This window comes from Sphaeramia orbicularis, chromosome 16 (genome assembly GCF_902148855.1).
Source record: "Sphaeramia orbicularis chromosome 16, fSphaOr1.1, whole genome shotgun sequence".
In the NCBI taxonomy this organism is placed as follows: Eukaryota; Metazoa; Chordata; class Actinopteri; order Kurtiformes; family Apogonidae; genus Sphaeramia; species Sphaeramia orbicularis.
The window spans coordinates 18,256,161-18,269,064 of NC_043972.1; the positions used below are offsets into that span (position 1 = coordinate 18,256,161).

Genomic DNA, 12,904 nt, shown 5'->3' on the forward strand with positions numbered 1-12,904 from the left:
TTCAAGGGGTTCACATACTGTTTCTTGCCACTATAGAACAGCAAAACAAGATTGAAAGATTGTCATTTCACTAGATGCATAGAACAGAGAATTGAGATACTGTTTCTCACCTTGTTCAATGTCATACATTTAAAGAGGTGAAAAATAGAATAAGAATAATCGGTATAAAGATTAAAGTATAACAGGATATAAAGAATAATTTTTGCATACCTTCCATGAAGTAGAGGAGAAATAAGCATGATATAAAAATAAAAGAAATGATGGATATATATCTAAACATTTCTTTCAATAACAGAGTAAAAAGAAATGCATAATTATGATAATGCTATAATAGTACAGGGTGGGGAAGCAAAATTTACAATATTTTGAGGCAGGGATTGAAAGACAGTGTATGACCAATTAGTTTATTGAAAGTCATGAGAATTTATTTGCCACAAGAAAATGTACATAATAGAAAATGTTTTTATTCTGTGTCCTCCTTCTTTCTCAATAACTGCCTTCACACGCTTCCTGAAACTTGCGCAAGTGTTCCTCAAATATTCGGGTGACAACTTCTCCCATTCTTCTTTAATAGTATCTTCCAGACTTTCTCGTAATACTTTTGCTCATAGTCATTCTCTTCTTTACATTATAAACAGTCTTTATGGACACTCCAACTATTTTTGAAATCTCCTTTGGTGTGACGAGTGCATTCAGCAAATCACACACTCTTCGACGTTTGCTTTCCTGATTACTCATATGGGCAAAAGTTTCTGAGAAGATATGGATAATAGTGTTAGGTATGATTATGACATCAATATATGTTTGGTTTCAAAACAACTGACGTAGTGCCTGCTGAGAAAAAACAACTAAATGGTCATTGTAAATTTTGCTTCCCCACCCTGTAGTTGTAATAGAAACACTAAATGCATAGATAAATAAATAGACACAATATAAAGTGTATATATCAGTCTGTTTACAGTAGGAGCAGTAGTGCAATACTGTAATGTTTATGAAGTGAGAAGGTGCATGACTAATTCCAGTTTTCATAGTGAACTTACATTGTGCTCATAATACCTGTATCTTCTATACTTTAGCTAATGACAGTTTCCAGTGCACAACTGATGTTTACAGTGAATTAATGTAATTATTCTGCTAAGTCCTGTAACAAACAAGGGATCTTTGTGTTTTGACAATGGAAGTAAGTTTATTTCCACTGTCAAAACACAAAGATCCCACGACTGATGCAAAAAAAAAAAAAGTCGGAAAATGTCTTTTCAGGTTTTGCGGTCCAGAGGTGCAGATCCTCACTTTCCGTACTCTTTCTTTGTAGCAGTTTTCCTTGTGGGCAACAGGTGTGAGAGGGACATTCACCTCACAGTCTGTCTGTGTTGTACTGATTTAGTGACAACATCTGCCTCACAGCAGCGTGGACTCGGTCAGCAGCTGTCAGAGCTGATGGATGGCAGGCTTTGGTCGGCCGGAGCGTGGCGGCCCGACACCAGGCCTTGGCAAATAATGAAAAAAAGTGGGATTTTCTGTGGGGTGTGAGTGTAAATCAAACTGGCACACAGCAGGTTGAGTGTCTGAGCTGGAGAAGAAGGGGGGGAAGGATGAGGGTGGGGTGTTTATGGTGGAGCCGGTCCTGTCCGGTACCATCTGACATGATCCAAACAGATGACAGGTGGACGCACACACACTTTGCTGAGTCGCTGTTGTGGCTTGTTAAAGGCTTAGCTGCACTTCCTGACCCCGCAACACTTCGAATCGGGATAAATCATTCCGGTCTTTCACAGCCATCACATTATATCTGCCTGTGAGGTCTGACCCGGATCCAGCATGCACTGCAGCCAATCAGCATTCCATCTGATCTTCAGTGGCTTTTACTATGAGGAAACTACAGGTTTAACAGATCTGTTAGTGACGGACCGGTTCATACACACACTGATGTTCAGATTCAGAAAATCTATTATAGAAGGAAGATTCAGATCCTTTAAGTACAAGTAGTAATAACACAAAATGTGGATTCTATTCTATTCTGTTGTATTCTATTCTGTTCTGTTCTATTCTACTATTCTATTCAATTCTATTCTGTTCTATTCTATTCTACTATACTACTATACTCTTCTGTTCTATTCTATTCTACTATTTTATTCTATTCTGTTCTATTCTACTCTTCTGTTCTATTCTGTTCTATTCTATTCTTCTATTCTATTCTACTCTTCTGTTCTATTATGTTCTATTCTATTCTGTTCTATTCTACTCTTCTGTTCTATTCTACTATACTCTTCTGGTCTATTCTATTCTGTTCTATTCTGTTCTACTCTTCTGCTCTATTCTATCCTACTCTATTCTATTCTACTCTTCTGTTCTATTCTGTTCTGATCTATTCTATTCTACTCTACTCTTCTGTTCTATTCTATTCTATACTGTTCTGTTCTATTCTGTTCTACTCTTCTGTTCTATTCTATCCTACTCTATTCTATTCTGTTCTATTCTATTCTTCTGTTCTATTCTGTTCTATTCTACTCTATTCTGTTCTCTTCTCTACTCTTCTCTACTTTATACTCTTCTCTTCTCTTCTCTTCTCTACTCTACTCTACTCTACTCTACTCTACTCTACTCTACACCACTACAAGGTAAAGTTCCGCATTCAAAACCCTCTAAATATCACCATCTAAATCAGGGGTGTCAAACTCATTTTAGTTCAGGGGCCACATTCAGCCCAATATGACCCAAAGTGGGCCAGACCAGTAAAATAACAGTGAAAAAAATAAAATTACATTATAATAATGTTTTAGTCTACAAAGCTTCATTAAAAATGTGAATAACATTCATTCATTTTCTGAACCCACTTTATCCTCACTAGGCTCACGGGGGTCACTGGAGCCTATCCCAGCTACTTATGGGTGAAGGCGGGGTACACCCTGGACATGTCACCAGTTCATCACAGGGCTGAACATATAGAGACAAACAATCACTCTCACATTCACACCTATGGGCAATTTAGATTAACCGATTAACCTATCAGTGCATGTGTTTGGATGGTGGGAGGAAGCTGAAGTACCCGGAGAGAACCCACGCAGACACAGGGAGAACATGCAAACTCCACACAGAAAGGTCCCACCTCCATCGACTGGTGTTGGAATCGAAGTGCACTTTTAACAATATTATCCATCAATCAAATTTTATTTATATAGCACCAAATCATGACAAAAGTTATCTCATGACACTTTACATATCGAGCCGGTCGAAACCAGACTCTCAAGCCAATTTACAGAAACCCAACAGAACCCAACAGAATCCTCCAGGAGCAAACACTATGTCTCTGTTTATCATTTACACATGTAAATTACAACTTACAGACCATAGTGGATCTACAAATACACAAAACATTTACTAACAGGCAGAATACTGGTAAAATTGCCCTAGCTTCTCTTAAGACATTCCAGTTCATATTTGTACAGATTATTCCTTTTTTTTGAAAGGATAGTTTCTAAATGTAAACATTTTAATGTAATTTTACTTTTTTATACCAAAACAAAGATAAACATTTGAAATTGTAGTTATTTATAGGTTATTATGTTAGTATTTTACTGGTCTGATCCACTTTAGCTCAAATTGGTCTGTATGTGGAACCAGAACTAAAATGATTTTGTCGTCACTGTAATTTTTGCATTTCACATATTCATCCCATGGGTGGGATTGGATCCTTTGGTGGGCCTGGTTTGACCCACGGGCTGTATGTTTGACACCTGTGGTCTAAATGGTCATTGTGCAGTAAAATAATCTCCAGTGTTTTATTATTGGATACGTTTTCAGTTCATTTTACTGCTGCATTCATGTGTATGTTATGTTTTATTATGGTACATGTTTAATATTCTATAAGATCATCATATGTTTATCACGCTGTTTTATAAGAACTATGCATCCGTGAAAAAAGGCCTTTTTTCATCTTTGAAATGATTCATTTAGATCAGTGAGGTTAAAAACACCTCATTCTGTAGCCTTCATGACCAATAATTATTTTTGAAGTGACTTCTAAATGAATTTTTCCTCTATATTTAACCTTTTCTAAGTGATTTATCACCATTTGTTATAATGCTCCCCTCTGCATTTTGCATTTTTCATTGAACATCTGGCATTTCCCTATATTCAATTTACTGATTCAAAGATTAGTGTCTCAAAACAGAGGTCAGCTGAGGAAAAAGTGAGGTTTTTCAGCAAAGTATATCATTAATTGAACTGAAAAACGAGCATCTACAACCACTGTCAACACTAGAGTTTCCATGTTCACTACGGCATCTCTGAACATCCAAAAAAGACTAATCTGATGTTACTGAAAGGCTGAGAAACTGCATTTTACCCTGATTATGTAAATGTATCAATAGGATTTGTGGTTCTAAAGTCATTAACATTTTAGGTCAGTGCTTTGGGATGTAAAGATTTTTGAGGGTTAGTTTATGACAAACATTCAGAATAGGCATGAAAAACTGATCTGAAAAGCAACTAAAGCTACAAACAAATATAATGGAGTAAAAAAAAAACTCTGAGGTGTATTAGAATAGAAGTATAAAGGTGCAAGAATGTACATACACCTCTAAAAATATACAAGTATATAGACTTCCCCGCTGGCTCTGCATCAAACTTTCATCTCCCCAGTAGACGTTATTATTATAAGGACATGATGACAACACATGCATTTACATGTGGTCTATTTAAGAACCTGATGTTTACATGGGTCATTAGAAACCTGTTTACATTACAGTCACAGAATCCAGCTCTTTCTTATTTCTCAGCCAGTCTGTTTTGAAACCTGAATCAGGTGTTTACATGTCCCCGTATCCTGGATTCTATTGAACTACTCCGAAGAGCATATCCAGCTTTCTCAAAACCAGGGGAAAATATTTACACAAGCATGCAGCAAACTCCAAAACCCAATCATAACAACAATACCCGTGCACATGGAGAAGTGATTTTTGTCGGCGCTGACACTGTGTGTATGTGTGTGTGTGTGTGTGTGTGGGAGCTCAACTGTTTGTCAACCAAGCAGAAAGATATTTATTAAAGGGACTTTCACTGTTTGGGACTGAACTTAAATCCAGCTGCACACAGACATGACACATATTAGACTTTAACGCTGCAAAAATCAAAATCTTACCAAGTGTATTTTTCTTATTTCTAGTCAAAATATCTCATCACACTTAAAATAAGACTTAATCATCTAAAGCAGGGGTGTCAAACTCATTTTAGTTCAGGGGCCACATTCAGCTAAATTTGATCTGAAGTGGGCCGAACCAGTAAAATAATAACATAATAATATATAAATAATGTCAACTCCAAACTTCTCTCTGTGTTTTAGAGCGAAAAAAGTCAATTTACGTTATGAAAAGGTTTATATCTGCAAACTATCCTTTCAAAACGTGTGAGAAGCATGAACAAACTGAAAAAATAAGTGTAATTTTAACAGTGTTCTGCCTCAGTTTATCATTTACACATGTACATTTTAACTTATAGATCACAGTGGATCTACAAACACACAAAACATTTAATAACAGACAAAAGCCTGTTAAAATTGTACTTACTTCTCCTAAGATATTTCAGCTTGTTCATATTTATTCAGGTTATTCATATTTTTTTGTGAAATTATACTTTGTAAATACATGAAATACATTTACAAAAAGAAAAATTTGGAGTTGTCATTATTTATATGTTATTATGATTTTATTTTACTGGTCCTGCCCGCTTGAGATTGAATTGGTCTGAATGTGGAACCTGAACTGAAAGGATTGTTAATTTCTTAGCGTAATTTTTGCATTTCACATATTCATCCCAAGGGCCCGATTGAACCCTTTGGCGGGCCAGATTTGGCCCCCGGGCCGCATGTTTGACACCTGTGATCTAAAGAGTAACTTTTCAGTGAGATATAAGAACTTTTTTTTAGACAACAGATCTTGAAAATCTTATTTCAAGAAATCTTACCGAGATAATTTTCACTTGTTCCATTGAATTAAGCAAAAAAAATATATCTTCCAATGAAACAAGTGAAAATTATCTTGGTAAGATTTCTTGAAATAAGATTTTCAAGATTTGTTGTCAAAAAATAAGCTCTTATATCTCACTGAAAGTTACTCTTTAGGTGATTATGTCTTATTTTAAGTGTGATGAGATATTTTGACCAGAAATGACAAAAATACACTTTGTAAGATTTAGATTTTTGCAGTGTGTTTGTAACATAGATGCAGATCAAATCATGATTTATGACCAAATTGTGCAGAAAACTGAATTTTCAAAGGGTTTACATACTTTTTCATGCCACTACAGAACAGCAAAACAATTCAAAACTGAAAGATTCTTTATTGTTAGTTCACTATATGCATACAGAGCATACAGAACATACAGAGAATTGAGATACTGTTTCTCACCTTGTTCAATGTACATTTAAATTCATTTAATAAAAGGTTAAAAAAACAGAATAAATGGTGTAACGAATAAACTATAACAGGATATAGGGTCATTTTTGTATACCTTCCATGAAGTAGAGGATAAATAAAAATGACAAAAATAAAAAGAAATGATGGTTATATATCTATAAACTTCATTTCTTTCAATAACATAAATAGTAAAAAGAATAATAATGATAATGCAATAATAGTAGATGTAATTGAAACACTAAATAGACACAGAATATAGTGTACATATCAGTCTATTTACAATTAAGATTTTGATTTTTGCAGCGAACGCAGAAGGTGCACTAGATATTGTTCGTAAATTATGTTAAATACTCATGAGAAAACCATCTGACACCATAGTCACAGAAAAAATTATTAGATCACCCCATGTTTTCTTCAATTTCTTCTTCATTTTAATGCCTGGTATAACTAAAGGTACATTTGTTTGGACAAATATAATGATATCAACAAAAATAGCTCATAGGAGTTTAATTTCAGAGCTGATATCTATCAATTTTCCATGTTTTCTTGATAATAACCAAAATCACTTCAGTTTATTTGTTCATTGTCCTGACAAAAACAATGCTTTTAGACATTCCATGTTTTCTTTTCTGCCTGTTTTAGTCACATGATACACACAGAAGTTAGTACTTGATTGCATAACCATTGTTTCTGATGACTTTTGATGGTCTAATCATTTTTCAGCAACTGTATTTCTTAAAAAATAAGCAAAAACAAAACCCACTGTTATTATTTAAGGTGAGTTATGGTTCAGTCTGGATTGATTATCTGTCAAACATCACATGCTGCTCAGATCATTTACAGTTTAATGTGCCTAAAAAAACCAAAAACATTACAAATCCTGGAAAACGGAAAAAAAAAAAAAATCTACTTATGTAAAAGCACTCAAATATTAGAAGCAAAATGCAGATGTTGTCTTTTTTGGTAAATGTCCTGATTTGATTAGACGCTTAGATCTGTCATATTTGTATGAACAGTGAAGCATCAGTATTGTAGCAGCGTGTTATTGTTGTTTCTACTCAATGTGGACCAAGTTTAAACCAATTTATGTCCAGTTTTATATACAGATACACCAGATAAATACACATATTTTCAGTTTTTGTACTTTTTATCTGATCATTGATCATTAATCATTTTTGGTGAGATATTGGATGATTTGGACATGTATAGACATGAAAATTATGTCATTTTTTAAATGAAAGTGACTGAATTTTTCATCTTTTTGCAACATGCTGTGTTTCAAAAGGTTGTTGTATCATCATGTGGCAAATCTTCATCCATGAAGCAAACATAGACAAATAAAAGGACAATATTGGTGCAATGTAGGCTATATAAGTACAGTTTCTGAATAAAAAAGTAATATGTTAAGACTAAAATTACAAATATGTATGGGTTATATATTTTAATATGTTGACTCATGATTTGTAATGAATATAAAGCATGTTTACTTGGAAAGATGTATTAATATTTACCTGATATGACCTCATCTGGGTTGTTTTGTCATCCATTCACCTCTTGACATCCAGGACTAAGCATCTGTTTTTATAGTTTAGTCGAATTAAAGCCCTCTATCTCACTCCAGCTTCTCTGTAACTGATACATGTCCTTACAGTTACCGTATTCTTCCTGTCTAGCCTTGAAATTCTGTGGAAGCATGTTTTTATCTGAAAGTGACTGAATCTTTCATCTTTTTGCAACGTGCTGTGTTTCAGAAGGTTGTTGTATCATCATGTGCCTCTTCATCCATGAAGCAAACATAGATGAATAAAAGCATAATATCGGTGCAATGTAGGCTACGTAAGTACAGTTTCTGAATAAAGTAATATGTTAAGACTAAAAATGCTAATATGTATGGATTATATATTTAAATATGTTGAATCACGATTTGTAATGAATATAAAGCATGTTTACTTGGTGAGATATATTAACCCTTTCATGCATAGTGGTCATTACAGTGGACATCTATTTTACAGCTGTCCTTTTGTATATTCATGGGTTTGGTTGTTTTAGTTGCATGTTAGCCAATACAGTGGACGCTTATGCATCACCCAATTCACTTTAATTCACACCATTACTGTAACTTTGCTGTTCTGGATAAACCTGATCTGCAGGGGGTTTTTTTTGTTGTTTTTTTGCATATTATCTCCATGAAGTTAGTAATAACTAGTATCAGTATGTGTTAAAATGGGAGAAAACATCAGATTAGCTGAATGAAAACTTCTTTATTTCATAGTTTTCACATAGTCTATCACTTTCTGACGATCTTTGCGTCAAAAATTAAACGCTTGGTGTCCAGCTGAGTGGACCTTTCTGTAATTCCAGGAAAAATAGGTTCATAAAAAATTTCAATCACTTTGTTTTTTTCATGCCAAAAGAGGAATAAAAATACTCCAGCACAAATCTTGACTGAGGTTCTCATAATTCACAGGTGTCAAACATGTGGCCCGGGGGCCAAATCCGACCCGCCAAAGGGTCCAGTCCGGCCCTTGGGATGAATTTGTGAAATGCAAAAAATAATAATATATAAATAATGACAACTCAAAATTTTTCTCTTTGTAAATGTAAATATTTTCATGTATTTACACTAAAACAAAGTATAATTTTGCAAAAAATGTGAATACCATAAACAAATATAAACAACCTGAAATGTCTTAAGAGAAGTAAGTACAATTTTAACAAGATTCTGCCTGTTATTAAATGTTTTGTGTATTTGTAGATCCACTGTGATCTGAAAGTTCTAATGTACATGTGTAAATGATAAACTGAGGCAGAATATTAATAAAATTACACTTATTTTTTCAGTTTGTTCATGTTATTCACATCTTTTAAAAGGATAGTTTGTAGATATAAACCTTTTCATAATGTAAATTTACTTTTTTCGCTCTTAAACATAGAGAAAAGTTCGGAGTCGACATTATTTGCATATTATTATGTTATTATTTTACTAGTTTGGCCCACTTCAAATCAAATTTAGCTGAATGTGGCCCCTGAACTAAAATGAGTTTGACACCCCTGTCATAATTCATGCATGAAAGGGTTAATATTTACCTGATATTACCTCATCTGGGTTGTTTTGTTACCCATTCACCTCTTTACATCCAGGACTAAGCGTCTGTTTTTATAGTTTAGTCAAATTAAAGCCCTCTCTCTCACTCCAGCTTCTCTGTAACTGATACATGTCCTTACAGTTACCGTATTCTCCCTGTCTAGCCTTGAAATTCTGTGGAAGCATGACAACAGCATCTGAAATATCGCTCTGACAGGCGTTAGGACCCTGCGTCACGGCGCACCAGGGGCCAATGGGCCATTAGCCGTTGCAGCGCTGTCCCAATGGGCACAGCGAGCACTCCTATTTACAATAAATCGTCACGTTACGTGGAATTGAAGGGGTCCCCCTCTCCGAAAAGTGATGACCACAACCTCAGTTTGAAGCGGGCGGAGGGGGGAGCACGTGGTAACATTAGTCCCTTTATAAATCTCCTCCAAGCGGCCACTGCTGTCCGCTTGGCACGCGTAAAAGACGAGCCGTTCCCCAACTAGATGGGGTGAGGGAAGACGCGTAAAAGCAGAAGCGCTCCGAACTCTGTCGCACCAAGAGAAAACTCCCGAGTTGTTTTTCACCGAGTGGCTTTCAAGGGATTTTTTTTTTTATCGTGAAAGCCAGACGTGTAGATTTTTGTTTTCTCCTCAGCTTTTAAACTGGAAAAGATCCGCACCTTGCGTTATTCCCGCTGAAAGTTAGGACCGCGTTTGGCTCCTGCTGATTTTTTTTCTTCTTGTTTTTTTTTTTTTAACAAACAGCGTTTGTTTGGAGAATAAAACGCTATGAATCTCTCATCAAGACACTGAGGTTTCACATTCTTCAGACCTCAAAGCCTGGAAGCGGGTGAAGCGCGGTTGAAGCATTTGGAGAAGCTGCGAGCCAAAGCGCTCTGATGCGGTGGAGGTGTGCTCAGTCCCGCAGGCTATACGGCTGTGCGTCCCGCTGACGATAACCCCCCTCCCCCCCACCTCAGCTGTGTTTCTACCCTCCTGTTTTCATCCAGATCTTTTCAGATCCATTTGATGGCCACACGTCCAGCTTTGGCAACATTCAGCTGCACCTTTACGCACTCTCGGTGTGCGTTCGCCGTCAGCAGGGAATAGAGCCCTGTAACCTTCTGACTGACTGAATAACGGATTTCTTGAAAGTATCGAGACAGTTGAATGGATATTCAGATACACTTTAATGAAACTGGGGAATTGGAACCAAACTTTCAAGAAATAACTTTCCGGGACCACTTGGCTCGGGTGCGTAAATGCTTCCCAGTTTTCAACCGCTTTGATTTTTGCCCAAGAAATGCGTCTACCTGGTGAGATTTAAATCACTTTGGTAAACTGTTTTGTCAGTCTGATTTTTTTTTTTTTTAAATCAACATTTAGAGACTCCGTTGGAAAAGATGAACCTGTGTATCGTCAGTCTTCTCCTCACTTTGGATTTAGCCACCGTGGCGCTCAGTTTGTCCACATGCAGCACGCTGGACATGGATCAGTTCAAAAAGAAGCGCATAGAGGCTATCCGAGGGCAAATCCTGAGCAAACTGAAGCTCACCAGCCCTCCGGAGGACTTCCCCGAACCCGAGGAGGTGTCCCGGGACATTGTCGCCATTTATAACAGCACCCGGGACCTGCTGCTGGAGAAGGCGAACGAACGGGCAGCGACGTGCGAACGGCAGCGGAGCGAGGAGGAGTATTACGCCAAAGAGGTGCACAAGATCGACATGCAGCCCTTCTACCCTTCAGAGAGTAAGTGTTTCTGCGTTTGTGTGTGTGTGTGTGTGTGTGTGTGTGTGTGTGTGTGTGTGTGTGTGTGTGTGTGTGTGTGCAGGGCCCTAAGTGCCACCCCCTCCTCTCCATGGATGATACTTGAGTGTGAAGTTTTAAAGGCTTGAATACACACAGCTCCAAATAGCATTTTTGGGTGATCACGTGTGTTTGTGATTGTTTTGGAAATTCCATCCCATCATGCTCTGCTGGATGAGTGAAGGGGAAAACAGACCCGAAAGACTGAGCTGCGGATTATCAACAACTGTGAAGCCTGAGCTCAGTTTTTTTTTTTTTTTTGTTCTCCCTTCTTTCTTAGTAGTGCAGGGTCATCATCACTGTCACAAACCAAAACCTGACTCATAATATGTTTTCTTTTGCCGTCACACATGTTCAGTAAAGTTCATTTTTACCATCAACTCTATACTCCAATTCTGCTCTAGTACCTTGACCACCGTTCCTTCAGTTCCCTCATGGGGACCTAATGCGTAACCCCATAACGCAGGTCATTACGTCTGAGGGTTAAGAGCTGTTTTATGATGAGGGGTAGAGGAAGTTTTTGGAAATTCACATCATTTTACATGAAGTTCATTAACCCTCTGGTATCCCGTCCAGCACGGCCCTTACTCAGCACCAAGTGTGTCTTTTTGGCACACTTGTGGAATAATGTTAAAAAAAATTCATACAGTTTGTTTTTAATTCTTTTACACATTTTTTTATTTCATCAACTTGAGCCGTAAATAAAAACACCAAATACTCAATAACTGTCATATTTTTTAACCCTTTAAATGCTGCGTTTGTAATGTAAACAAACCATTTTTTTGGATTCAAAAAACACACAAAAAAATTTTTTTTCAATACACTATATAAATTACATATTATTTGATTTTTGCAGCCTGGCATATGTCAATGATTAACTCCAGCATTGGTTAATTTGCATTATTAGTTTTGGCACTAGGTCAAATGTACAAAAATACTTGCATCTGTCACCAAGTGTGCCAAAATTGCACACCTATAAATCAAACTATTAAATATTATATATCGATTTATTTTTCTTCTCTAATTTGATTTTATTTTTGTAAATTAACATCAGCCCTAATCATCATACATGTCAAATAATCATTCATTTTAGATTTTTTTAACCCTTTAAACGATCTTTTTTCATCATGATGTCACTACATTTTTTGATGCACAAACACAAAATATGCTTGTTTGGTTTTTTTTCAAAATACTACATAAAAAGTGGATTACATATTATTTGATTTTTGCAGCCTGGCATATGTCAATGATTAACTCCAACATCGGTTAATTTGCATCATTAGTTTTGGCGCCAGGTCAAATGTACAAAAATACTAGCATCTGTCACCAAGTGTGCCAAAACTGCACACCTATAAATCAAACTATTAAATATTATATATTGATTTATTTTTCTGCTCTAATTTGATTTTATTTTTGTAAATCAAGGTCAGCCCTAATCATACATATCAAATAATCATTCATTTTAGATTTTTTTTTTAACCCTTTAAATGATCTTTTTTTCACCATGATGTCACTACATTTTTTGATGCAAAAAACACAAAATATGTTTTTTGTTTTTTTTTTTCAAAATCCTACATAAAACTTGGATTACATATTATTTGATTTTTGCA

At 36.0% G+C, this 12,904-nt stretch overlaps 1 protein-coding gene across 2 annotated transcripts in view; it reads left to right on the plus strand.

Annotated features, from left to right (window-relative positions):
- The first annotated feature begins 9,855 nt into the window (after positions 1 to 9,855).
- The window catches only part of tgfb2 (transforming growth factor, beta 2), a 91,067-nt gene continuing 88,018 nt past the window's right edge, over positions 9,856 to 12,904 (plus strand). Inside the window, exons 1-2 of one of the 2 annotated variants that reach the window (XM_030157209.1) lie at positions 9,856 to 10,742; positions 10,875 to 11,237. In XM_030157209.1, coding sequence (XP_030013069.1) covers positions 10,892 to 11,237 — 346 coding nt within the window. In that variant the 5' untranslated portion in view covers positions 9,856 to 10,742; positions 10,875 to 10,891. Of the gene's footprint in view, positions 11,238 to 12,904 lie in introns of both variants that reach the window. The other variant, XM_030157208.1, reaches the window with a different exon arrangement.